Source organism: Phacochoerus africanus, chromosome 5, assembly GCF_016906955.1.
Source record: "Phacochoerus africanus isolate WHEZ1 chromosome 5, ROS_Pafr_v1, whole genome shotgun sequence".
NCBI classification, from domain to species: Eukaryota; Metazoa; Chordata; class Mammalia; order Artiodactyla; family Suidae; genus Phacochoerus; species Phacochoerus africanus.
This window is the reverse complement of record NC_062548.1, coordinates 19,157,290-19,184,381: the sequence shown is the minus strand read 5'-3', so window position 1 is coordinate 19,184,381 and position 27,092 is coordinate 19,157,290. Positions and strand designations below refer to the sequence as shown.

Genomic DNA, 27,092 nt, shown 5'->3' with positions numbered 1-27,092 from the left:
GGCTAGTAGCTGGGAATGAAGTAGTCAGGAGTGAGGAGAGGGTTTAAAATCTGTATTTCAGCGTTCACTGGCCAGTTCCCACCCTCAGCCCCCCACCCCCACCCCGTGCAATGGAGAGGTGGTCCTGGCTCCCACTCAAGCCGTCCCCGAGTGCAGCCTCTCGCCAGTCTAGGTGTCTGAAGGGGAACACCTTCCCTCAGGGGTCTGGTGCGAAGACAAAGTCAAGGGCCTGGCGTTCCGCCCCAGCCACATTGGGATGCCAGAGGTCCACGATGAAGACCACTCGAGGCCCATCTTCCGGAGAGCCTAGGGAACATGGGATGGAGACAGCTGAGCAGCTGACCTTAACTCCCTATATGCTCCCCAAATACGAAAGCAAATCCTTTGTACGTAAGTGTCCGAAACTGTTCTAATCCCTTCTAAGTATTAACTCTTAATCATCCACACAAACTATGAGCTCGTACCCTAAATTATTCCCATTTTATACATAGTAAGGGAGGCACACAGAGGCTAAATGACTCGCCCAAGGTCACACTGCTATAAGCGCCCGAGGTAGGACAGGACCCCAGGTGGCCCAGGGCCCAGGTCTTGTGCTGTGGACCACTTTGCTATCCATGTGCATTCACTCAGTTCACCCTTGCAGTCGCCTGATGAAGAAGGTGGTGGGCCCATTTCACAGGTGACTGGAGAAATGATGTGACTTGCACGAGGTCCTGCAACCGGAAAATGATGGTGTAGGACAGGAAGACAGTTGGGCCTGATTCCTCCACAACCTCTAGTCTGTTCCCTTTCACACTCTCGTCCCTCATCCTCCCAGCGGCCTGGGAGCCCCATTACCATTATGAGCCACCGTGTGCAGGAAGGAGTCGTCCACCAGCAGGCAGTGTCCCTCAGCCCAGCACTGGGGCTCACCCCCAACCACCAGCTCACAGCCAGGGGGAATCTTCAGGCCTGTAGAAAGAGATCCGGGCCTCCAGCACTCCTGCCTCCATCGAAGGAGCCCACCCCATTCAGTGAAACAGCAGACTGGAGGGTCTTAAAGGCCAGGCTCTCTGGAAGGTGACCCACATACTGGATACAGTACTGGATGAAAGAAATGCTAGGTGATGGGGGAAAGGCAGTGCAAAACACAGTCTGTTGTTTCAGAGAAAAGGGAAGCCTTCCTGAAGGAAGGAGCATCTCCCCTTGGGCTTCTGCTGGGCCCTCTCTCCCCAGAAGGCATAAAATGGATGGCTCCATCCTACCAAGGACCACACAGGTAAGTGCTGTGGGGAAACCAAGGAGCCAGCTCAAATAGTGGGAAATAGGATGACATCCCAGAGGGGGTGTGGCACCGGACAGTGTGAGTCGTGACGGCTAAGTAGGGGTTTCCCAAGAGGTGGTAAGGGGGAGAGACAGTCTAGGCTAAGAGCCTGTGTGTGGCATCTGCCAGGATCAGCCAAAAGGCCTTCATGATTTAGAGCGTGCCGGGAGGGATGGGAAAGAAGGGACCGGGTGAGAAATGAGAGAGAAGATCTGGGCTTGATCACATTCAACCAGTAGCACAGGAGATGATTTTAGGCAAAACAAGGTCATGACATTGAATGACAGAAAACAAGCTTCCCCCTCCCCTATTTTCTTTCAATCTTTAAAATATAGAAAAGAAAATCTCAGTTTAGTGCTCCCATAGCTTTAACATTGCTCTTTTTTTGGGAGTTCCCTTTGTGGCTCAGTGGTTAACGAACCTGGCTAGGATCCATGAGGATGCGGGTTCGCTCCCTGGCCCCGCTCAGTGGGTTAAGGATCCGGTGTTGCCGTGAGCTGTGGTGTAGGTCACAGACATGGTTCGGATCTTGCATTGCTGTGGCTCTGGCGTAGGCTGGCAGCTGTAGCTCTGATTCGGCCCCTAGCCTGGGAGCCTCCATATGCCACCAGTGAGACCCTAAAAACAAAGAACAAAAAAAAATTGCTCTTTTTTAAAGGAGGAGAGTGGAGGCTTTAGTCTCAGACTAGAGTATTTTTGCTAGAATTTTTAAGCTTGCTTTTTAAAATTTAAATTTGTTTTTATGAATAATTTCTTTTTAAGGTAATTAGTCCTGATTACCGTTGTTCTATAAAGATTCCTTTAAGAAGTAACAATTCATATTGCTCCTACATTTACAGATGTGCAGGGTATTTTGTTGTTGTTTTGGCCGTGCCTTTGGCATATGGAAGTTCCCAGATGAGGGATCTAACCTGAGCCATGAGAGTGACATCGCTAAATCCTTAACTGGTAGGCCACCAGGGAACTCCTAAAGATTCCTTTTAAAATAAGTAAAACAAAATGGGAGGGGCGAGGAGAGAAAACGAAGAAACAGAGGACAGGTGGTAAATGACTCTGGGAAAGCATATGAAGATGGTTTGCAGAGCACTGAGGCTCAGGAAATGCTACTGTAGACAACAGGGAGTCATGGAAGATTTCTGAGAGGAAAGGCATGATCAGAAACAGGGTAAAAGATCAGGTGGCAGAGAAAAGGAGAGTCTGGAGGGGGAATTGTGGCAGCAAGAAGGTTGTCTGTAAGCAGCATCTACTTACCCAGATGGCATCTGACCCGGGCATTGGTGGGCCCACAGCGGCCCTCAAGCCGGGCCCCAGGCAGGAGGACAGAAAAGCCAGCATTGCCGAAGGTGTTGGCACTCATAAAGCTTCGCAGCCCCCTCAGTGCCCGATAGGCCCCCGGGCACCGGCGGCAGTTGCTGGGTTGGCACCGGCCTGCTTGGTACAGCAGGAGCTGGTAGCACCCAGGGGCCAGTGGTGGGGACCAGCCCCGAGGCAGAGGGGTAGTCCCTGAGAAGTCCCAGCTCACAGCCCCAAAGTCCCGCAAAATGGCAGGGAAGCTGCTCTCCAGGAGCTCCACGTCATGCCGCTGGGCATCCCGTGGCACAAAGGGGGCTGAGGGCAGGTCTGGCAGGAAAAGCAGGCCTGGGCGCTGAATGCCCAGGACCCCTGGCCCTCCCCCAGGGCCTGGGCCCCCCTGAGCCGCCCGCCTCACCCTACCCATCCCAGCCCAAGAGTAGCGCCTGGCGTAGGCCCGAAGGCGACGGCTCACTAGGCCTTCTGTCCTATGTCCTTCCCCAGACTCCCCAGAGCTCCCTGGGCTTGGCCTGCCACCTTCAGAGCACCCCCCAGGCCCACCACTGCCAGCCCTAGCCTGACTCCCAGCCTCCAGGGCCTGCAAGTCTTGGGAGCCCAGGCGGTAGCAGTACCAGAGAAACAGGGAAGTGAGGGCGCCAAGGAGCAGGGTGAGGGCAGAGGAGGCCAGAGGCAGTGGCCATGTGGGCATGATGGGCAGAGAGGCCCTGGCCAAGAGACCTGGGGCATCTTCCAGACCCCAGTTCCCCTGTCCCCCCAGTTCTCCACCGGTTCCCTCCACGGCTGCTCCCTGGTGACCCGCTAGGCTGTTTCCCTTCCACATTCCCACCTGCTTCTCTCTCCTTCTGAGGGCCTCTCTCCACCTTGTAGCTCCCTCTTTCTCCCTTCCTTCATGTACCCCTTAACCCTCCTTCCCTTTCTCTCTGTCCTCGCCCCTCCTATCTCTTCCTTCTCCTTCCAACTCTTTCCTCTTTCTCTTTTGCCCCTTTTCTCCTCTACTTTCTCCTCCCAGTAGTTTCCTCTCTCTCCCTCAGTCTCCTTTCTCCACTGTCTCCCCCTCTCTTCTCTCCTCCCTCTACCCCCCCCCACCTATCTCTTCGCTTTATCCTTCCCTCCCCCTCCCCCTTGCCTTCTAGCTCCCCTAGACTGCAGTTCCTACCCCACCTGGACCCGCAGCCCCGGGAACCCGCAACCAGCCGTCCTCCGCAGCGACTTCTCTCTCTCCTTCCAACCCCCTCTCCTTCTTGCCCTTGCTTCTCACTCGACCCGACCCGCGGGTTCTCTCTCTCCCTCTCCCTCTCCCTCGCTCGCTCTCTCTCCTACTCGCTCCTTCCTTGGCTCCCACTCACCCTGACGTCACCCCTCCCCACAGTCCTCTCAGCTTAGCTACCCCCGCCCTCGCCCAGTGGCCGCGGCAACTCAGCCGGGTTGAAGGCGGGGGGTGGGGTGGTCTCCGGATTTGCCTCCCCCGGCCCGGACCGGGTGCCACGTGGGGCTCAGGGGGCACAACGCCAACCTCCAGCGCCCCGCAATGCGAAAAAGGGGCGGGGCTGGTGGAGGGGCGGGGCTGGTGGAGGGGCGGGGCAAGCGCGCCGACCGATGGACGAGGCTGGCGGTCTCAGACTGCAGACGGGGGACACTGCGGCCTGTCCGTGGGTCAGCCGATCCCTCGACCGGTCGGCCTGTGATTCCACCTCCCCCTTCGCCTTCACAAAGCCTGCCCCGGGAGGGAGCCTGATAGATAATGAAGGCGGCTTCAGCCAATCGCCTGCTGCGCCGGGCTCCAGGCGCGCTCAGGCGGGGCCGAGAAGAGCTGTCCGCTCTTGTGGTGCTGAAAAGGGTGCTCCAGAGGCCCTGAGATGAGACCAGGAGGAAAAAAAAAAAAAAAAAAATCAAAGTTGAAGCCACCAGGCGGCTGGCTGGGGTCATGTTGTACGTTAGAAGAGGGGTCTTCCCTCCCCAGATCCCAGCCTGTCACCCCTTAGATTTCTCACAAACGTAGGAACTTGCCATTCTTCTGGAGGAGGGGAAAACCCATTCCACATGAGCTTCTGTGAAAGCCACGTCCCATGGAGTGGGCCAGGGGCATACTGGGGGGGCTGAGCAGGCGCGAACCAGCTGTGCTGTCCCTCGGTACCCTGTGAAGAGAAGACTCAGATTCCAAATGTGCTGGAATGGCTGGGGGAGGGGGTATAATTACTGCTGGAACCAGAGTTTCCTTTGCCTCCCCTAGGGGCCGCGGGAGTGAGGATTACGACCCTGGCTCTAGTGGTCCCTCCTTCCTCCATCTGCACTTCCTCCCCCTCCTCCTCCCCCACCGCCCCCAAATAAATCCCAGGCCCCTCCCTTCGCCCGTCCCCAGGATCTGACGTGGGCATGACACCTTTCTCAGCTTCTCCCTCCCGCAGCTCCAGTGCCCAAGCCTCGGCTTTCCAGGTTCTGCAACCCCCTCCCCTCCCCGCCAAGCCTCACTTGAGCACAGTAGGGACCCTTCCTATACTCGACCCCACCCTAGGTCCCCGGAAGCTGTTTTGCCTCTCCCCACTCCCCCAGCTTAGAATCCAGCCAGCCCAGCGGACCCAAGCGCTCGATCAAGAGGACCCAGGCGACCCGGCTCCTTCGCCCTTCCCGGCCCCACCCCCTGCAGCCAGAGCCGCGCCCCCTCTCCTACAGACCCGAGAGCTGAGGACAGAGGAGACTGGGCAAAGAGGGGAGGGCTCCAAGCCCAGCCAGCTCTGCCCCTTCGTTTCAAGGGGCAGAGAAATTGTCTTCCTTGCTAACTGCTGGGGGGGGGAAATTAATAGGAAAGATAAAAGGAGACCGACGAAAGGTGACAGTTGGATTATTTAGGAGAGGCACGGAAGAGAGAAATCGGTGTGAGTCGCCATGGGGACTCCCAGGGCCCAGCATCCACCGCCTCCCCAGCTGCTGTTCCTATTTCTGCTGAGCTGTCCCTGGATTCAGGGTAAGGACATTGATGCATGGGGGTGGGCCCCGAGAAGGCCCCCAGCACGGTCCCCTACCTTCCTTTCTCTGAACATCCTGTGCCTTTTGAGCTCCTGGGGGAGGGGAGGGGCACAGCCATCGGGGAAGGGGCCAGCCGAGGCTTTCCTCTTGTGCCTGGAGCTCCTAACCTCCTATATTGAGGAGGTGAGAAAATGACTGACAGGAGTTTTTAGCCGAGTCTCAGGCATTCAATTCAGGAAAAGGGGCTGGGAAAGTTGGGGGGGGGTGTCTGCGGAGGCAGCAGAAGCAGGCAGGGTACCTGGGTGGGAGATAGAGGTGTGGGAAAGATGCCAGGCACTGCACATACAAATGTTCTTGGATGTATGGACAAAGACAGATGAACAGAGGCAATGCTCAGAGGCCAGATATTCAGTCCCCCACTCTGACCCCCCAGCAAGACTCCAGGGAAGGGGACAGAGACTGCAGAGAAGGAAAGGGAGGGAGGACTGGAGGGTGAGAGGAAGGAAGAAAGAGAGAGAGAGAGAGAGAGAGAGAGAGAGAAACCACACTGCAGGGACTGAAACCCAAAGAGAAAGCTGGGCACTGCGGAAGCAAGGGTTGGGAGGTGCTGCTAGACCCTCTGCGGAGCCCCAGGGTTGCGGGGAGAGCACCAGTGAGGGGAAAATGCGGGCAGCACCCTGCCTCTTCTCCACCCTGCTGACACTAGCCAAGGTTCCTTAGAGCCGAGGTGCTCGCCGAAGGCCCACTCAGCCTGGGGGAGAAGGGAGAGAGGAAGGTGTAGGAGTGTGATGGGCAACTGGGAGCCCCTCCTCCAGTCTTGGCTCTCAGCCCAGCCTGGGACCCTCTGAGCTCCTGCAGGCCCAGCTGACTGAGGAGGGAGGAAGAGCTCTGGAAAAGATCTTTCTGGAGAAGGAAGGAGTGTGGGGCAGTGAAAGAGCTCACACAACTTCATCTCCTAGGTCTGCCCCTGAAGGAAGAGGAGGCACTGCTGGAGCCTGGAAGCGAGACCCCCACAGTAGCCTCTGAGGCCTTGGCGGAGCTGCTCCACGGGGCCCTGCTGAGGAGGGGCCCAGAGATGGGCTACCTGCCCGGTAAGGCCCCCAGAGTGACAGGAGTAACATAGAAGCAGAGGGAGAAATGTTATCTCTGGGAGATGGGGAGCCAGGCCAGTGAAATTCAGAGGGAGACAGAGAGAGATGGTTCGAGAGAATCAAAACTGGGTATAGACAGTCAGAGAACCAGAGAATTTGAGATAGCATGATCAAGAGACAGAGCCAGAGAGAAAAAAACAGACCATCAGAAAGACGGACGGAAACTCAGAGAACCAGAATCAGAAATAGAGTAGAACGGAGACACAGAAAGAGAGAGAAATGCAGAGACAGTACATCCAGAATCACAGAAGCAGAGAGCCGTAAGAATACTAAACAGAGAGAGGAGTTCAGAGAGCGCATGAGAGAAAGACGAGGGAGAGAAAGGGGTAACCAGGAGAGGGAGCCAGATCTGCATGGGGAGACCAGGCTCCGTCAGAATGGAAAGGTCTGGCCCGAGACGCTGGGAGGGGAAGAGAAGCTGCAGGGCGGGGAGCGGGTTGGGCTGTGAAGCCTTGGGAGGAAGTGGGGCGCTTGGATGGGGAAGCGAGAGGGCGGGGACTGCGCCTGGTGCGGGGGAGGTCTTTTGGGTTCAGTGGGGGAACTCCCAGGTGCCCTCGGCCCTGCTCCCCAGCCAAGGCCCACCAATTTGCTCCTCCTGTTCCCTGACTTCCGTTGCGCTGTCCCAGGATCTGATCCAGACCCCACACTAGCCACCCCTCCAGCCGGCCAGACTCTTGCCGCACCCTCGCTGCCACGGGCCACTGAGCCAGGCACAGGGCCTCTGACTACAGCCGTAACCCCTAAGGGGGGCAGGGGAGCAGGCCCCACCGCGCCGGAGCTGCTGACCCCGCCCCCAGGAACTACGGCCCCGCCCCTTCCCGGGCCCGCCTCCCCAGGCCCGCCCCTCGGGCCCGGGCCCGAGGGAGGAGAGGAGGAGACCACGACCACCATCATCACCACGACGACTGTCACCACCACGGTGACCAGCCCAGGTGAGACGACCGAAAGGGGATGGGGAGAAGCTGCTGGGAATGTGCGGAAGGAGGGGTCTAGACGGGAAAGGGGCTTCTGCCCAATAGTAATAAAGGGTAGCACTGAGGTCCACTTACTAGGTACCAGCACCGTCCTGTCCTGTGTGTTTTATCTACTACGACAGTCGGGGAAGAGAGTTCTGGGCACAGGGGGAAAGTGAGCCGTGGAAGAAGATAGCGATGAGGAGTGTTGGGGAGAAGAGAGCCGAGGGCCCCCAGAGCCGCTTGGAGGGAAGGGCAAGAATGCAGAGATTCTCTAAACCTGAGCCACGTCCTTCTCTTTAGTTCTGTGTAATAACAACATCTCCGAGGGCGAAGGGCATGTGGAGTCTCCAGATTTAGGGAGCCCAGCCAGCCGCACCTTGGGGCTCCTGGACTGCACGTACAGCATCCATGTCTACCCCGGCTACGGCATTGAGATCCAGGTAACTGAACTTGAGCCTGTGATTGGAAAACCTCCCTGCCCTTTCCCCCGGGCCCAGGGGTGTCCCCAGTTTGGCCTTAGAGCCAGAGAACTTGTTTTGTGACTCAGATGGGCCTGTTTTCTGAGGAGCTCGCAGACTCCCCTAGAGTTCTACAACTTGGCCGATGTTGCCATGGTGCTTGGGCTGCCACATACAGAGAAAAGGAAGGCCGGGGCAGGGGGCCTAGGGGGTTGCCCAGCCAACCCTGGCTGACTTGCCCTGGCGAATCTGGGTCTGGCTTCTTTAGGTGCAGACGCTGAACCTGTCTCGGGAGGAGGAACTCCTGGTGCTGGCTGGTGGGGGGTCCCCAGGCCTAGCCCCCCGACTCCTGGCTAACTCCTCCATGCTGGGAGAAGGACAGGTCCTTCGGAGTCCTACGAACCGTCTGCTCCTGCACTTCCAGAGCCCACGGGTCCCAAGGGGCGGTGGCTTCAGGATCCACTATCAGGGTGAGGAGTTCGGGGCGCTGGCTGAAGGACAGGGGCCACACTGGGCACAGGGGACATCTTCAGGAGCCTTCTAAGCACAGGGCAATGTCAGGGCCTTTTCTTCCTGATTAGGACCCTGGGGAGCAATATCTTCACCGGAGACTGGACACTTATCTCACACACTCACAGACCTGTGTCTAAGTGTGTACACATCCCATTGAGAATCCATCCATTCACTCAACAAACGTTTGTAGAGTGCTTACCTCGTACTGACCCTATGTTATCCTTGGGGAGAGGAATGAACAAGCCAGAAATACTCTGACTTCAAGGAACTCAGAATCTAGGTAGGGAGATGGACAAGTAATCAGGATAATTATAACTCATGAGCTAAGGACCCCATCACTCTGACGGAGGAACCACAGCAGAGAGATCATCAAATGTCAAAGGGACCTAAATTTCTCCTAAGCGATACTAGGACATCTCCTTGGGGGAGGTGATGACTAAGCTGACAACTAAGATGACTTAGCTTGAAGGAGGGTGGGAGGGACAGAAGGAGGAAAGCAGATGAATAGACAGATGAAGAAAGACACTCCAAGACCCAAAGAGGAGAAAAAAAATGTGACCCCCTTGAGGAGCTGGGGTAATTCTTCATGGAAGCTGGGATTGTCTTAGCTGTGTGACCTGGGGTGAGTTACTTAACATTTCTGTGCCTCATTGTCTTATCTGAAAAATGGAAATCCGACTTCTTCCCTCATGGTATTATTAGGAAGATCAAATGAATCAATACGCATCAAGGGCTTAAAATAGTGTCTGGTGCGGAGTGAGGGCTGAAAAGTGTCAGTCATTGCTATTACAATACAAGCACAAAAAGTTGGGGGGAATTAGGCTAAGAGACTAGACTGGGAGGTCGGTTGGATTTGGATCGCAAAGCTTCAGTGAGGAGTTCTCAGGCGACTTTGTCCTGCAGGGAGGAGGGGACATTTTTGAAATGTTTTAAGCAAGAGAGTGACAGCCTCAGATTTGTGACCTAAAAAGAGCCTTCTGACTTCTGAGGGCAGGAAAGGGGGGACGTATCTGCGCATGCTTGCATTCGCAAGCAGCCACCCACAGACAGCCTACACACACGTGTACATCCATATTTTGCCTGTGTGTGTGGAAACCTTCCCACAATGCAAGGGTATGTTCTAGCAGACAAGTGTGCATGAGGCAAGGGGCCTGGCCCACGGTCCCACTGCAGACACAGCTGTCATCTCCAAGTTCCCTCCCTTTGCTCAGAAACAGAGAGGGGGTAGTTCCCATTGTGGCTCAGCGGATTTCAAACCCAACTAGTATCCATGAGGATGCAGGTTTGATCCCTGACCTCGCTCAGTGGGTTAAGGATCCAGCGTTGCCTTGATCTGTGGTGTAGGTTGCAGACGCAGCTTGGATCTGGCATTGCTCTGATTGGACCCCTAGCCTGGGAACTTCCATATGCCGCAGGAGTGGCCCTAAAAAGCAAAAAAAAAAAAAAGAAAGAAAGAAAGAATCTGAGAGGGGACTGTGTGTTGGGCCAATGTTCCCTTTACTTTACTCATAGCCTTGTTGCCCCCCCTTTGAGCTCTGCTGACCCCAGATCCTTTGTGACTTTATTCAGGACACAGACAACCCTGATCCCTTCTTCACACCCTCTCCAGCCTTTCCTGAGGCCTCTGCTATGGACTCGACCCCAGGAGGTCAGGTGTGCAAGGTGGAGGCACCCAGCAGCAGGCCTACTCTTGGAGAGACCTGTGAGCTGAGGCCAGGTGGTGGTCAGGGCCTGGATGTTGAGGAGCAAGGGCATGGCCTTGAGGGCCCTGAGCTGAGGGCTGGACTTCAAATATGACAAAATGGTTCCCTGCTGGTTCCTTTAAACAGCCGCTTCCCTTGAGCATTGAAAATAGGACTCTTTAGGCTAAGTGGAACATTTGGGAAACAGGGCTGTTGCATAAATTAGCCTTCATTACCTGCCTTGGTGTTCCCTGCTCTGTGGATTCTCCAGGCAGGCACCTTTGGGACCGGGGTCCTGTTTAACCCCTTCCTTTTGTTGTTGTTGTTGTTGCTTTTTAGGGCCTCATCCCCGGCGTATGGAAGTTCCCAGGCTAGGGGTCCAACTGGAGCTACAGCTACCGGCCTACACCACAGCCACAGCAATGCCAGAACCAAGTTTGCAACCTACACTGCAGCTCATGGCAATGCCGGATCCTTAATCCACTGAGCAAGGTCGGAGATCAAACCTTCATCCTCAGGGATGCTGCTCACATTCATTAACCACTGAGCCACGATGGGAACTCCTCCCAGTCATTTATTAATTGAGGCTGAGGGGCAGGTGATTAACATTTTCGGAGTACTTTCTCTGTTCCAGGTGCTCTGTATGTTCCTTTTCTTTAAGGCCTATCCTCAATGATGGGAATTTTTTTCGGCATTTACAGGTGAAAGGCCCTAGAGGTGAAGTCACCTGCTCAAGGTCATGTAGCTAATAAAACAGGACGCTAGAACAGGATCTTATCTCTGCTTGTCTCCAGAGCCAGTGCTCTTGGCACTGTTCCACACTGCCTCTTGGTGGCCTCAACTGGTCAGTGAGGCTGGGCATTTAGGAGACAAAATTAAAAAGGCTTGGTTCAGTCTCACAAGGGCAATAGACCGGCGTTAATGTGATGATAAATGTTATGCATGCCGATTGTGTGTAGGCAGAAAAAAAAACTAACTCTGTTGGCTAGGGGAAAGGCAGGAAGACTTCCTGGAGGAGGTGGTACTTAGGTTACTCCTTGAAAGATGAGAAAAAGCAAGAAGCCTTGCAGGCAGGAGAAACTGTGTGAAAAGATACGGAAGTGGGACCATGGAGAGGAGTCACAAAACTATATCATGTAGGATATAGGGTCAAGAGCACTGAGAACTGAAGCTGAAGGGGCTGGGCTGGACCCAGCTGTGGAAGGGGCCATCTAAAGCATTCGGACTTGGTTCTGCTGGTCATGGGAGCCATCACCGAGGCTAATGTTTATCCCAATCACTCTCTTTATGTCTATCTTCGTAGACCGTGAACTCCCGAAGGCGAGTCTCAGTCTCTTTCACCTCTGACTTCAGGCCCCAGCCAAGGAAATGCTTGCTGAACTTTGAAATAGGGAGAGACCAAGTCTCTTAAGAATCACTCAGAACTGGAGAGTCAGAAAAAGCAAAGGTCCAGGCAAGCTGGACCCTCCCAAGCCCTCTGCTAACCAGAGCCTGCCCCTCCAAGACCCAGGTTTGATGCACTTTCTCCAGGAAGCCCTCCTGGGTGAGCTCTGCCCAGTCTTTTTTTTTTTTTTTTTTTTTTTTGCTTTTTAAGGCTGCACCCATGGCCTATGGAGGTTCCCAGGCTAGGGGCTGAATCGGAGCTGTAGCCACTGGCCTACACCACAGCAATGCCAGATCCGAGCTGTATCTGCGACCTACATTACAGCTCACAGCAACGCTGGATCCTTAACCCACTGAGCAAGGGCAGGGATCCAACCTGCGTCCTCATGGATACTAGTCAGATCTGTTTCTGCTGAGCCATGATGGGAATTCCTGCCCCATCTTAAACAGACACACAGAGCTCTGTCAAGGATTAAGTTCAGAGTCTATCACTTGTTACCATGTCACTTTCTATTTATTTGTTTTATCTCATGATTCCACAAGAATCTCAGGGGGCTTTCAAAAAAGAATGCAAGCAATAAAATTAGATAGAATAAGAAAAAAAATTGGCGCCAAGTAGTGCTTGTTAAATCTGAAAAAAAATAGAGCGTGGATGGACATTGTTGGTAGGGATAAGGCCCAGTCTGGTTCTGAGCTTCCTAGCAGCCAGAACTTATACACAGTGAAAGAATGAAGAAAAACCAGTTCCTTAAGGAAAGCAAAGCTTTCCCTAGCAGTTCACTGTCCCTGGGAAATTGATTCATTTAGGGGACACTGAGTATTAAGGTCTTTGATGACAACAGAGTCAAAGTTCCTAAAGGAGCTTCATGTGGCTCTTCTGGGTGAAAGCAAAAGGCATAATATACCACAGTGCCTGGAAGAAAGCCTATCTGTGGAGGGGAGAAAAGGAGCCTTGATTTCCCCACCTGGAAAATGGGTCACAGCCTTTCTCCCACCACCTCCAAAGCATTCTGGGAACTGACTTTGGAAGGTGAACAAACACGGCAAATACTGTTAGAGCCGGATGGGGTTCAGAACGGTCAACTGATTTGCCTGAGGTCACACAGCAAATGAGTGCGAGGATCCAGAACTTCCTTGAGTTCTCCAGAATCTCATCTGTAATATGGGGGCCAAGGTAGGTAGATTACAAAGATTAGAGGCGATAGGGATGATGAAATTATACGTCTTCATAAGACAGGGTGTGTCCATGTCAGAACTCTCATATAGAGCCAGTTTGTGCCCTGGGGTGGTTGCAGGGACCTGGAGAGAGGGGAGGAAGAGCTAGGGGACCAGGGAGAGAGGGTGGCATGGGAAAGTGAGTCCTCCTTCTGCTCTGCCTGATCCAGCCTACCTCTTGAGCTGTGGCTTCCCTCCCCGGCCAGCCCATGGGGATGTGAGCGTGACAGACCTTCACCCTGGAGGCACTGCCACCTTCCACTGTGATTCGGGCTACCAGCTGCAGGGTGAGGAGACCCTTATCTGCCTCAATGGCACCCGGCCAGCCTGGAGCAGTGAACCCCCCAGCTGCATGGGTGAGTCTCCTGTCTTGGGAGCCCCACTGGGAGGGTCCTATCTTGAGGGTCGCTATCTTTGGGGAGCACCCATCTTAAAGGGGTGTCTACCCTGCAAGGTCCCTATCCTGGAGTCTCCATCTGGAGTTCTTGACCTTGGGGGTCTTAGCCTTGGAGTAGCCACCCTTGGTTGGGGGGGCTCCATCTGGGGAAATCCCACCTGGAAGTTTCCCACTTTGGGGCAGGGGGGTCACCTTCTGGAGGTCCCTTTTTTTTTTTTTCCTTTTCTGGCCGCCTCGCCGCATATGGAGTTCCCAGGTCAGGGATCAGATCCGAGCTATAGTTGCAACCTAAGCTGCAGCTTCAGCAGCAGCAATGCCAGATCGTTAACCCACTGTGCTGGGCCAGGGATCGAACCTGTGTCCCAGTGCTCCTGAGACGCCGCTGATCCCATTGCACCACAGTGGAAACTCCCAGAGGCCCCTTCTTTTGGAGACTCCCCATCCTAGAGGAAACCATTCTTGGGGTCCATATCTGGAAGGTCTCCGTCCTGGAGAGTCTTCATCCTGGGATCTCATCTTGAGGCTTTTCAATCCAAAAGCTTTAGTTCTGGGGAATCCTCCGTGACTTCCCATCCCAAGGTGTCCATATCTGGAGCGTCTTCATTTTGGCAGAATCTCCATTCTGGAGGGTGTCCATCCTGGAGTCTTCTATTCCAGGGCTGCTGTAGTGTACCCAGGCCCCCCTGGGTAGTGGCCTGGAAGAGGCCCTGGGGTGAGCCTGGAGGGCAGAGGTCATCCTAAGGCCGGGTCCTGGGCAAAGGTGTGGGGGAAATAGCTCTGAAAATGGGAGAAGAACAAGTGACCTTAACCTGCCCCCGCTTCCCGCCCACAGCTTCCTGCGGTGGCACCATCCACAACGCTACACTTGGCCGCATCGTGTCTCCGGAGCCTGGGGGAGCTGCAGGCCCCAACCTCACCTGCCGTTGGGTCATTGAAGCAGCAGAGGGACGCCGGCTACACCTGCACTTCGAAAGGGTCTCGCTGGATGAGGACAATGACCGGTGAGGGTCTGGGTCCTGGGTCAGAGGTCCTCACCTCAGGGAAATAAGGGGGCTGCAGTGGGGAGTCAGGCGGACCTGGGGAGGATCTCAGCTGGGGGTCTGTGTCAAATGCAGGTTAGGAGTTCCCATTGTGGCTCCGCAGTAACAAATCCAGCTAGTATCCATGAGGATGCAGGTTCCATCCCTGGCCTCCTTCAGTGGGTTAAGGATCTGGCGTTGCTGTGGCTGTGGTATAGTTCACAGCTGCAGCTCCAGTTCAACCCCTAGCCTGGGAACTCCCATATGCCTTGAGTGCAGTCCTAAAAAGCAAAAAAAAAAAAAAAAAAACAAAAACAAGAAAAAACCCCCCACACAAGATATGTAAAGTGCTTAGAATAATGCCTAGCACATGGTAAGCACTATAAATGCATTTGCCGTCATCATCATTATTCTCTTTCTTTAACTAACAAACTAGTATCTCAGCTCTGCCACTGTTCCTATGTGATGCTGGATAGGTTACTTACTCTTTCTGTGCCTCAATTTTTTGATCTATAAAATGAGAGATTAAAAATATATATGAAAAAATAGTATCTGGGAGTTCTCCTGTGGTGCAGTGGGTTAAGGACCTGGTGTCACTGCAGCGGCTCAGGTTGCTGCCATGACGCGGGTTGGATCCCTGGCCCAGGAACTTTCATGTGCTGCAGGCGCAGCCAAAAAAAGTATCTAACTCAAGGGTTCTTGTGAGAATTAAATGAGATAAAATGTATAAAGGCATATGGTAACAGCTATGAAATTAAGTTAGAGAGTTCCCTTCATGGCTCAGCAGTTAATGAACCTGACTAAGATCCATGAGGATGCAGGTTCAATCCCTGGCCTCGCTCACTGGGTTAAGGATCCACTGTCATGAGCTGTGGTGTAGGTTGCAGACGTGGCTCGGATCTAGCATTGCTGTGTCTGTGGCATAGGCCAGAAGCTGTAGCTCCAATTCAACTCCTAGCCTGGGAACTTCCATTTGCTGCAAGTATGACCCTAAAAAGCAAAAAAAAAAAGGAAAAACTAAAAAAAAAAGGGAAACTAGGTTAGGAAAGCAGGCAAGCGGGGAGGCAGCTTCTGAGGGGAAGCTGAGCTCCTGGCCACCTCTGTCCATCCCAGGCTGATGGTGCGCTCAGGGGGCAGTCCCCTATCCCCAGTGATCTATGACTCGGACATGGACGATGTCCCAGAACGAGGTCTCATCAGTGATGCCCAGTCCCTCTATGTGGAGCTGCTTTCAGAGACACCTGCCAATCCCCTGCTGCTAAGCCTCCGATTTGAAGGTAACTGCCCTCCCCTCAGGGTGCCAACTCCTGCACCCTCCCCTCTTTCCAATGCCCAGGCACGGTCACAGGCACATACTTCATCTCTGCTCATCTCCGTGTTTGGATTCCTGAGAGCTGACTCGTCTCCCCATCCCCAAACTACAAGGATCCATTCATGTGGACCCCTTCTAATTCCCTGCCTTTTCTGCTTAAGCTTCATGTATGGCTGGATCCAGGTACACAGCCAAGAAACCAGTTAATCTCTCAGTTCTTTCCTCTCTGTTGGCTTCACTCTCCAGCAGACTCTACAGGGTGTGCCCAGCAGTTCCACATTTACATACCACCAACTTTAGTAACTCTAGTTATGACTGGCAGATCCATATCATGTGGCCATACCTAGTTGGCCCCAACTGAATCTCATGGATGGGAAGTGGGCAAGGGGTGTGTCCCAAAACAAAAACAGGAGTTCTGTTAATAGACCAAGAGTGACCGGATGCTGGACAGCTAGAAACAAGGAAGACAGTGATCACGGGAGGAGAAGTTAGAACGGGGACTAACAAAATTAAAAAGAAAATGTAAAGAGAAAGATTGGGAATGAGCATCTCAGGTGAAAGGAACGGTGTGAGCAACAGTAAAGAGGTAGAGAAAAGCCTGATACGGAGTTCCCGTTGTGGCGCAGCAGAAACAAATCCACCTAGGAACCATGAGGTTGCAGATTCAATCCCTGGCCTCTGTCATTTGGTTAAGGATCTGGCATTGCTGTGAGCTGTGGTAGGTCGCAGACATGGCTTGGATCTGATGTTGCTTTGACTGTGGTGTAGGGTGGCAGCTGTAGCTCCAATTGGACTCCTAGCCTGGGGACATCCATCTGCCACAGGTGTGACCCTAAGATGCAAAAAAAAAAAAAACAAAAAATAAAAACAAAAGCCTGATATGTTTAGGAAACAGAGTTTCTCTGTGACTGCAACAGAGGATTTGTGCAAACAGTAACAGGAAAGAGACAAAGAAAATGAAATGGTCAGTGATGGGAAAGGCTAGTTTCTGGTATGAATCAAGGGAGAAAGGAAATTGGCACTTGGCCCTGATGGATGCATAGGATTTGGACATGACACATCAGGTTAAAGTAACAGTGAAATAGAACAGGGGATCTGAAAAATAAATTGCATGTTAGATTTTGAGAGTACAAAAAGAATTTCTCAGTTCAAGGCTTGCCTCCATCTCTGTGGCCACTGCTGCTCCAGAGGCTTCAGACTCTTCTGTACCTGAGTCTTATCTCACAGATAGTTTTGCAGTTAAGATATGATCAGGCAGGCAAAAACTAAAATGCTCTACAAGTGATCATTTTTCTTCCCTTAGTCCAAATTCAAAACTGAGTAGCTTTTGTATTAGCTTCACTTTTGGATTCTAGCCACCCTATGGCTAGTCAGAGATGAGCAGAGTCCAGCCATTATTTTTGAGGCATGAACACACCTACATGAGTCAGGTCACCAAAGGCGCCCTTTCCCCTCAGCCCTTTGTCGTTTCCAGAGCTGAGTGTCTTTGGCTGGGAATCAAGCAATCTGGGCTTGAGATCTGGCTCTGCCCCTGCCCTCCCGTGTGACATGGGGCAAGTGGCCTTTTCCTCAGCAGACCTCAGTGTCCTCATCTGTAGAGTAGTGGCTGGGATTTGCCTGGCCTGGGGGTTCCTGTCCAGCAGCTGGGGAGGTAACATATATATGTGAATGAGGAGTCTTGGGGTTTGGGGGAAACTAGAAAGATAAGCCCAAGGGCATTCAATTTCAAATAGCCCACCGGGGTGGCCAAACCACACTTGAATTCAGCCCCTGTTCACCAGTCTGAGATCCTTTCCGTTCTGTCCTAATGCCTAATTCTTGTGACTGACTCCTCTCTAGCTTTTGAGGAAGATCGCTGCTTCGCCCCCTTCCTGGCACATGGCAATGTCACCACCACGGACCCTGAGTACCGCCCAGGGACACTGGCCACCTTCTCCTGCCTCCCAGGATATGCCCTAGAGCCCCCTGGCCCCCCCAGTGCCATCGAATGTGTGGATCCCACAGAACCCCACTGGAATGACACAGAGCCAGCCTGCAAGGGTGAGCCCTCCACCTCCCCAGGACATCGTTCAGGCCGCAGAATACCCACCCCCTGAGCTGAGGATTCTAGGAAGGTGACCTGCATATGCAGACTGAGTTAACCCAGACCTTGGGTCAATCCCTGTCCCTTTCAGAGGCTCAGTTGTCTTAGCTAAGGAGTTGGTGTATGAATTACAGAATGCAGGTGTCCCAACCCAAAGGTCTTCAAGAGCTAGAACTGGACTTGGGCCAAGTCATGGACTGGGAGGTGATGTGTAGGCTGGCAAGTAGGTGGGGTTAACTAAGAGTGGGGCTGGGGATTGGACACAACGGGACTAGGCGTGGCAAGAATCGGGTGGGTCATAGGAGTTCCCATCATGGCACAGCGGAAACGACTAGGAACCATGAGGTTGCGGGTTCAATCCCTGGCCTTGCTCAGTGGGTTGACAACCCGGCATTGCCGTGAGCTGTGGTGTAGGTTGCAGACGCCGCTCAGATCTAGCATTGCTGTGGCTGTGGCATAGGCCAGCAGCTGTAGCTTCTATTCGACCCCTAGCCTGGGAACTTCCATATGCTGCAAGTGTGGCCCTAAAAAGAAAAAAAAAAAAAAGAATCAGGTAGGTCATAGATAATAGGAAACCCAGAAGGTGGTCTGGTGCACACAGCTGGGAGTGGTGAGGACTGTGGCGAAATGGAGACTGCATGCCCACCTGGGTCCTGAATCTGACAACTTTCTACCCCAGCCATGTGTGGAGGGGAGCTGTCAGAGCCGGCCGGCGTGGTCCTCTCTCCCGACTGGCCCCAGAGCTATAGCCCTGGCCAAGACTGTGTGTGGGGTCTGCACGTCCAGGAAGAGAAGCGCATCTTGCTCCAAGTTGAGATGTGAGTTTGGGTACTGCAGAGGATGCGGTGGGTGTGGCCTCAGCCAATGGTGGTATGACAATGCACTGGCTGGCCTGCGTTCTGAGCCTGGCTGGGCTGCAGTGGCTAACCAAGAACACATGGTCAGATGAAAGAATTGGCTAAGGATTCAGGATGGGGGTGTGGGACATCAGATAGATCTAGGTACAAAGCACTTTTTGGTCAGGCAACTTTGGACAAGCAAATGGGGGAAAAGCAGCCTTCCTCAGGGGCTATTAAGAGAAAAGGGCTCTCTAGGAGTTCCCGTCGTGGCGCAGTGGTTAACGAATCCAACTAGGAACCATGAGGTTGCAGGTTCTATCCCTGGCCTTGCTCAGTGGGTTAAGGATCTGGTGTTGCCGTGGCTGTGGTGTAGGTGGCAGACACAGCTTGGATCCCGTGTTGCTGTGGCTCTGGCGTAGGCCGGTGGCTACAGCTCTGATTCGACCCCTAGCCTGGGAAACTCCATATGCCGCGGGAGCGTCCCAAGAAATGGCAAAAAGACAAAAAAAAAAAAAAAGAAAAGAAAAGAAAGAAAAAAGAAAAAAGGGCTCTAGCCTGAAGGATGTTTCTGAGGCTGCCCCTGGAACAATTTCTGTGGACTCAGGCCCAGGCTGCTGCCGCATCCCAAGGTCGGCTGTTGGTGTGGGAAAATCCAGGGAGCTGGTTTGCTGTGAGGTGGTCATGTAATTGGGCAGAACCAGAAGTGGGCGTGGCTCAAAGGCTGCTACTCCCGCGGGGCCTAGAGTTGGGCTGGGTGGTAAGGAGCATGGCCTGTGATTGGTCAGAGCTGGATGAGCCTGGCTGTGCATCACCTGGGGATGGAGGAGGGACTGGAGAGTGGGAGGCACTAGCAACCGGCAAGGTTGGGGATTGGGAAGCAGGAACCTGGAGGAGCCACAACCAAAAGGAAGCGGGAGCGACTAGCGTAGGGAAGCCCATAACTGAGCCAAACTGAGGCCTGAGACAGGGGAATGTGAGAGAGGACGGGAGAGTAGGTAAGGTTCCTAATGAACTGAGTTAAGGATTGGGCAGAACCAGATAGAAAGGGCCAATCGTAACCCAGACCCTCTATCTGGTCCCACTCCTTCAGCTTGAATGTGCGCGAAGGGGATATGCTGACGTTGTTCGACGGGGACGGTCCCAGTGCCCGAGTCCTGGCCCAACTGCGGGGACCTCAGCCGCGCCGCCGCCTCCTTTCCTCTGGGCCGGACCTCACGCTGCAGTTCCAGGCACCGCCCGGACCCCCAAACCCGGGCCTGGGCCAGGGTTTCGTGTTGCACTTCAAAGGTACCGAGGCCTAGGGAGTGGAGATGGGCAGGGGTCCCGCAGGCCAGAGAGGCCGCCGAGGTTGGAAGGCGCCCTGAGTCTCAGGACAGCCTCCAAATTCGCTGTCTCTCCCGTGCAGAGGTCCCGAGGAACGACACGTGCCCCGAGCTGCCGCCTCCGGAGTGGGGCTGGAGGACGGCTTCCCATGGGGACCTGATCCGGGGCACGGTGCTTACCTACCAGTGCGAGCCTGGCTACGAGCTACTCGGCTCCGACATTCTCACCTGCCAGTGGGACCTGTCCTGGAGCGCTGCGCCGCCTGCCTGCCAAAAGAGTGAGCCCTGGCCCCGCCCGTCCCCTCTGCACCCCGCCTCTGTCCCTTCTTGCCCCCACCCCTCTCCTGTCTTGGCTCCATCCTGTCGCTCTGGCTCCTGCCCAGATCTTCCTCAGGCCCCTACCATTTGCCCAGTGAGTTCCACTCTTCTGCTTCTTGGTGCCCAGAACCTGTCCCCTCTCATCTTCCCCGGGACTGCATCCGTCTCTCTTGCACTGCTCTGGGCCCCGACCCTGGTTCCTCGGGGCCTCCTCGCCTTATCTTTTCACAGCCCCGCCCCCATCACCTCCTGGCCCCGCCTCTGCCCCGTCTGAGTTCCACCCCCCGCCTGCCCCTTCACCTCTTTTTCTGTTCTAGCCCTGCTCCAGGCTCCCAGTCCCCAGCCACTGACATTACAGAGAGTCACTTTACTGGGGCCTAGGCTCCTCAGAGGACTTGGTTTATTTTAATGCTGTCATGAACCCAGGTCCAGGCTAGGTTGGGGCTGGGATTATGCAGAGGGGCTGGGGACCATCCCTATCCTGACAGAGCTCACAGTCTGGGAGAGACAGATACTTAAACAATTCAGGATATGAAAGTGGTCACCTCTGGGTGACTTCAGGCAAGGTACCTGACATCTCTGGTCTTTGGCTTCTGAACCTTTGGCTTCTTCTAGGAACAGGGGGTTGTGAAAACCAAATGAAAAGCTCTTCATGTTGGGGGAGTTCCCATTGCAGCTCAGCAGGTTAAGAACCCAACTAGCATCCGTGAGGACGCGGGTTCGATTCCTGGCCTCGTTCAGTGAGTTAAGGATCTGGTGTTGCCTCCAGCTGCGAGTGTAGGTTGCAGATGTAGCTCGGATCTGGTGTTGCTGTGGCTGTGGCGTAGGCTGGTGGCTACCACTCTGATTCGACCCCTTAAGTCTGGGAACTTGCATATGCTGTAGGTGTGGCCCTAAAAAGACAAAAAAAAAAAAGTTTTTCATGTTAGTGGTGGGTTTGAGGAAACAGTAAGTAGTAGTTGCTATAAGTATGAAGAAGGGCTATGGCAGAGAGGTGGGTTAATTGTCCCAGGGATAGGGCAGGAGGTGACATTTAAAGGAGCTGGGAATGGGTATCCTCTTTTTTTTTTTTTTTTTTGGCCTCTTCTAGGGCTGTTCCCATGGCATATGGAGTTTCCCAGGCTAGGGGTCTAATAGGAGCTGTAGCCACAAGCCTACGCCAGAGCCACAGCAACACGGGATCCAAGCCTCGCCTTCGACCTATACCATACCTCACGGCAACGCCAGATCTTTCACCCACTGAGCAAGGCCAGGGATTGAACCTGCAACCTCATGGTTCATAGTTGGATTTGTTAACCACTGCGCCACTACGGGAACTCTGAAATGGGTATCTTTTAGAAGAGCAGAAAGGGGTGGAATCTCGTCACTTTCTCCAAATTTGGGGAAGCTTGTCACAAGGATATGGGATTGCAGGTCTTCCAACTGGCCCCTAGAAGCAGTGGTGGGACCAATGAGGATTAAGTTTCAGGAAGCCAGGTTTGGACTGAACACAAGGAAAACTTTGTAGTTGACACAGCTCCCGGTTCCTGGAAGGATTCACAGGATGTCCAATCTGGAACCCAGACAGGACGGGGCAGGGACAGGAAGGGGTGGAAATGGGGTCCAGAGGGGATACGGCCTGGCCCAGCTGCCCAAGGCTCAGGAGGAAACCCCCCCAAGGCTCTGCATGTGTCAGCCCAGCGCCCCATGGCTGTGACCCTGGACAGTTCCAGCTTTCCCACTCCCTGGCTGAGTGACCATGGGCCAGTCATTTGACTGAGCCCTGAGTGCCAAGGGAGATGACAGTGACATTGACCTCTGGGTATCATCAGGGTATATGATACTGTGTTTGTAAAACATTTAGCAGGGTGCCCAGCCCAGGTCTATATTCAAGAAATGGCTTCGATGGAGACCCTTCCACAGAACAGTTGTAAATAAATGCGTGCCAGGGCCAGGCAGGCAATGTAAGTGAGCAGAATGGGCTGGGAATGACAGGAACGAGGGGAGCAGGAGGGCTGGACCGCTCGCTCTAAAGAGGGTAACTGCTCTTCGGCCGACGATTTGCCATGTAGGGCTAACATCCTGGGATTTAGCTGGTATGCTCTGGTACGGTGGTTAAATATCTCAAATTTCACCCTAGGATAGGGGTCTGGGTTGCCCCCAAACACTGTTTTCTGGAAGAAGGTTGAAATAGAAAATATATTGAGCCAGTTCCCATTGTGGTGCAGCAGAAATGAATCTGACTAGTATCCATGAGGTTGCGGGTTTGATCCCTGGCCTTGCTCAATGGGTTAAGGATCCGGTGTTGCTGTGAGCTGTGGTGTAGGTGGCAGATGTGGCTTGGATCTGATGTTGCTGTGGCTGTGGTGTAGGCCGGCAGCTGTAGCTCCAATTTGACCCCTAGCCTGGAAAGTTCCATATGTTGCAGGTGTGGCCGTAAAAACCAAAAAAAAAAAAAAAAAGGATCAAATTAAAATTGTTTCCAACTCTTGCTCTCTTCATTCTGAGGAAGGAGGGAGAGGTGGAGGAGTTTGCTCAAAGGAGCTGGCCCACCGCTCAGGCCTCTCCCAGCCCTAAGTTTCTGGGAAATCTTTTTTTAAAATTTTTGTGACTGTACTCACAGCATATGAAGTTCTCAGGCCTGGGATTGAATCTGTGCTGCAGAGTGACCTACACCGAAACTGTGGTAACTCGGGGTCCTTTAACCCCTGTGCCTGGGCAAGATCAAACCCATGCCTCCACAGTGACCTAAGCCACTGCAGTAGGATTCTTTTGTTGTTGTTTGTTTGTTTGTTTGTTTTGCTTTTTAGGGCCGCATCAGAGGCATTTGGAAATTTCCTGGCTAGGGGTCGATTCAGAGCTGCAACTGCCGGCCTATACCACAGCCACAGCAATGCCAGATCTGAGCCGCGTCTGCGACCTACACCACAGCTCATGGCAATGCCAGATCCTTAACCCACTGAGTGAGGCCAGGGATCGAACCTATGTCCTCAGGGCTACTAGTCAGGCTCATTACCACTGAGCCATAATGGGAACTTCCTGCTGTCGGATCCTTAACCCACTGCGCCAGTGGGAGCTCCTGAGAGATCTTTTAAGGCCCATTTCCTGACTTTGCCCTCCTGCCAACAGTCATGACTTGTGCTGACCCTGGGGAGATCACCAACGGACACCGTACCACCTCGGATGCTGGCTTCCCTGTTGGCTCTCACGTCCAGTACCGCTGTCTGCCCGGGTACAGCCTGGAGGGGGCGGCCGTACTCACCTGCTACAGCCGGGACACGGGCACGCCCAAGTGGAGCGACCGGGTCCCCAAGTGTGCCTGTGAGTCTGGGGACACCCTGAGATGGATGGCTGGGTGGCCTGCTCAGCAGGGCAGCTGGTCCATGCCCCATCTCTTCCCTGCAGTGAAGTACGAGCCATGCCTGAACCCCGGAGTCCCAGAGAATGGCTATCAGACATTGTACAAGCATCACTACCAGGCGGGCGAGTCTCTGCGCTTCTTCTGCTATGAGGGCTTTGAGCTCATTGGCGAGGTCACCATCACCTGTGTGCCTGGCCACCCCTCACAGTGGACCAGCCAGCCCCCACTCTGCAAAGGTGCCTGGGCAGGCCGGGCAGGAGGGGGGTATAGCCGTGTCCGGGACGTGACAGGGCTGGGAAAGTCAGGTAGCAAATTCGAGACCCCGCCGAGCTCCCCATTCACCTCCTGTGGGCTCTCATCCTCAGAGGTACATCCAAAAGCCCTGGGGGAGTTCAGGGTCCTGGACTTGCCTGAAGGAAAGGCGTAGAGGGGGCTTTGGTTTGGCCATCCCCTGCCCTCTGAATAGGTCTCAATTTCCTTGCTCTGGACAAGCTCCGCAGGCCTGGTGGGTTTAGAACACCCAGGAGCCCTGAACTTGTAGGGGTCTGGAGAAGGAGGCCCAAGGCCCTGCTCTGACTATTCCTCCCCCACCCCCGCCAAGGCAAGGGTCAAGCTGAGGTTGAGCAGAGGGCAGAGAATCCAAGGCTCTCCTGCCCAGCCCCACTGGGCTCCCGGCCCTCTACCCAGCCTCCTTCCCTCCCTGGCTCAGACCCCGTCCCCTCCCCCTCCTCTCCCTGCAGTGGCCTATGAGGAGCTCCTGGACAACCGAAAACTGGAAGGTCAGTGAGGGCACAGGCGGAGACCCAGGCCTGGCCAAGTTGGGAGGGCAAGGCCGAGGCCGGGGGCAGGAGGCCAGGCCCCCGGCGGGGTGAGGCCCAGGGTTCAGGGCCCAGGGCAGGAGGCTGGGAGAGCCCAGGGCTGGGCCCAGCCCTCGCTCACTGGCCTCTCCTCCTCCCTCCAGTGACCCAGACCACCGACCCGTCGCGGCAGCTGGAAGGGGGCAACCTCGCCTTGGCCATTCTGCTGCCCCTGGGCTTGGTCATCGTCCTGGGCAGTGGCGTTTACATTTACTACACCAAGTAAGTACCCAACTCGGGGAGCTGCTGGCCAGGGCAGACATCCTGCCGGCCTGGCACAGAAGCCCGGGTGAGGGGGGGTTGGGGGCTCACCTCTCGATAAGCCCCTCGATCTCCTCCCTTTCCCAGGCTACAGGGAAAATCCCTCTTCGGCTTCTCCGGTTCCCATTCCTACAGCCCTATCACGGTGGAGTCAGACTTCAGCAATCCGCTGTATGAAGCTGGGGTGAGCCCTTCCCCGACCCCTGTGGTGCCACATGCCCCCCACCCCACCCCCACCCTGGGACCCCATAACCTTCTCTCAAGATCTCTGTAGTGTCTGTCTTGGGAACTGCAAACTCACCTGCCTACAGTAGCCACATCAAGGGACAAAGCAAGGCAGGCAGGAGTGGTGAGGACTGCGACTCATTGGAAAACCCGTACCCCATCCAGACCACGGCAGAAACCTGGGCCCAACTGCCAACTCTTCCAATTGTTCAAGACAATCCAGAACTTTAGATTTTTTTATGTGGTTTTAAGAGACTCTAGGAGTTCCTGTTGTGGCTCAGCAGGTTACGAACCCAACTAGTATCCATGAAGATGCGGGTTGGATCCCTGGCCTTGTTCTGTGGGTTAAGGAGCCAGCTTCCCGTGAGCTGTGGTGCATGTAGGTCGCAGACACGGCTCACATCCCAGGCTGCTGCGACTGTGGCGTAGGCTGGCCTCTATGGCTCTGATTTGACCCCTAGCCTGGGAACTTCCATATGCTGCAGGTGCGGCTCTAAACCCCACTGTAGCACAACAGGATGGGCCGCGTCTTGAGAGCATTGAGACGAAGGTTCAATCCCTGGCCTGGCACAGTTGTCCAAAGACCTGGCGTTGCCGCAGCTGTGGCTTAGGTTGCAAGTGCAGCTTGAATCTGATCCCTGGCCTGGGAACTCCATATGCTTCAGGGCAGCCAAAAAAAGGAAAAAAAAAAAGAGAGAGAGAGATACTATAGCATGAACCAAACCATCCTTTGGCAGGATTCAGCCCCATTCCCACCCCATGGCCCTCAAACTCATGGGGTCCCTCCCTTTCCTTGCAGATGCCTCGCCCACTCTTGCTGCCTCCTCCACCCCCATCCCATGCAGCACCTGATCCCCTCTCTCTGTCTCTAGGATACACGGGAGTATGAAGTTTCCATCTGAACCCCAAGACTAAGGCTGCAGGACCCAGGACGCCCCTCCTCTCCTCATTCTGAGCAGGGAGGAGTAGGACCTGGTCTCTGGCTCCCTTCCTCCCTGCTGTGTAAATAGTCTCCTGGTCCCACAGGGGGGCTTTGATGGCCCTGGGGACCCTACCATAAATAAACCAGCAACCTGTGCCCAAAGCCTCCTCTTCTCAGTTGCCAAACAAGGGGCCTGCCCCCCACCCCAACCTGCTTTTGGACCCTGGGAGAGGAACTCAGCCCCCGCTGTAACTGCTGGGCCCCTCCAGCCCAGGGCTTTCTCTAAAGACTGCTCCAGAGCTTGGCTGTTCCCTGGGCCAGCAAGGCTCTGCCCTGCCTGGATGCTCTGCCCAGGGCCTAACCTCTGACCCTTGGAGGGTCAGAAGAAGAGGGATGAATGGGAGAGCTGGGACAAGGCCCCTGCCCCCTTCCTGCCTTCTCCTCGACCCGCAATCTCCCCATCTTTGCTTCTGGATTTTTGTTTTTGAGCAATAAACAGAAAATCACCATTTGTAGCTGGGCTGGTGGGGTGCGGGAAGGTGAGTTGCAAAGCATTGGAGACGGTGATGCTGGCTTTGCCGGAGAGCTGGCTGGGGAAGGGGAACAATTTGAGGAAAAGATGGAAATCTAAGATCAGGGACAGGAGTTCCTGTTGTGACGCAGCAGGTTGCAAACCCAAATAGTATCCGTGAGAATGCAGGTTTGGTCCCTGGCCTCCCTCAGCGCATAGGGGATCTGGCCCTGTCGTGAGCTGTGGTATAGGTCGCCGATGTAGCTCAGATCCTGAGTTGTTGCGGCTCTGGTGTAGGCTGGCAGCTGCAGCTCCGATTCGAGCCCTAGCCTGGGAACGTCCATATGCCACAGGTGTGGCCCTAAAAGGCAAAAAAAAAAAAAAAAAATCAAACTCCACAAAGCCTATGGCACAGCCTTCTGCCTAGTAATGGGCACGAAATGTTCCTATAGCCATGAGGCCCCAAAGCATGGAGACCTCAACACTGACATTGGTGGCAGAGGTGGCTCCTCAGAAGTCAGGCTGGACCCTCTCAGATGCCACAGGCCTAGACCTTAAGGTGCTGAAGTCTGGCTGGGAGGCTGGTTCTGGACCCACGAACTCATCTCTGCCAACAGGCTGATGGCTAATACGTGCATAACTGCCTATGTGAAAGCCATTTCAACAATATGGAATATGCCATTCCAATAATATGCCCACACCTCTGGCCAAAAGGCAGGGGGCACTCCTCCCACCTCACCCCAGAGAAGC

At 54.4% G+C, this 27,092-nt stretch overlaps 2 protein-coding genes across 4 annotated transcripts; one reads left to right on the top strand and one right to left on the bottom strand.

Moving 5' to 3' along the window:
* Positions 1-37: 37 nt before the first annotated feature.
* ASPHD1 (aspartate beta-hydroxylase domain containing 1) lies at positions 38-3,646 on the bottom strand. Its single transcript, XM_047780116.1, has 3 exons — positions 2,555-3,646; positions 838-951; positions 38-306 (listed from the first exon to the last, which is right to left on the bottom strand). Exons 1-3 carry the CDS (start codon positions 3,432-3,434, stop codon positions 197-199), a joined length of 1,104 nt encoding a protein of 367 aa, XP_047636072.1. The 5' UTR covers positions 3,435-3,646; the 3' UTR covers positions 38-196.
* Positions 3,647-4,998: 1,352 nt separating this feature from the next.
* SEZ6L2 (seizure related 6 homolog like 2) lies at positions 4,999-26,346 on the top strand. 3 transcript variants are annotated; one of them, XM_047780113.1, is made up of 18 exons: positions 4,999-5,576; positions 6,538-6,669; positions 7,356-7,661; positions 7,986-8,125; positions 8,412-8,613; positions 13,107-13,292; positions 14,166-14,334; positions 15,466-15,629; positions 17,504-17,704; positions 18,427-18,565; positions 19,677-19,873; positions 19,992-20,186; positions 23,335-23,526; positions 23,611-23,802; positions 24,307-24,345; positions 24,528-24,645; positions 24,772-24,868; positions 25,782-26,346. In XM_047780113.1, exons 1-18 carry the CDS (start codon positions 5,498-5,500, stop codon positions 25,809-25,811), a joined length of 2,778 nt encoding a protein of 925 aa, XP_047636069.1. In that variant the 5' UTR covers positions 4,999-5,497; the 3' UTR covers positions 25,812-26,346. The 3 variants fall into 3 exon arrangements, with proteins under 3 accessions (XP_047636069.1, XP_047636071.1, XP_047636070.1); XM_047780114.1 differs by having other exon boundaries at positions 5,025-5,576; positions 24,747-24,868; XM_047780115.1 differs by lacking the exon at positions 24,307-24,345.
* The last annotated feature ends 746 nt before the right edge of the window (positions 26,347-27,092 follow it).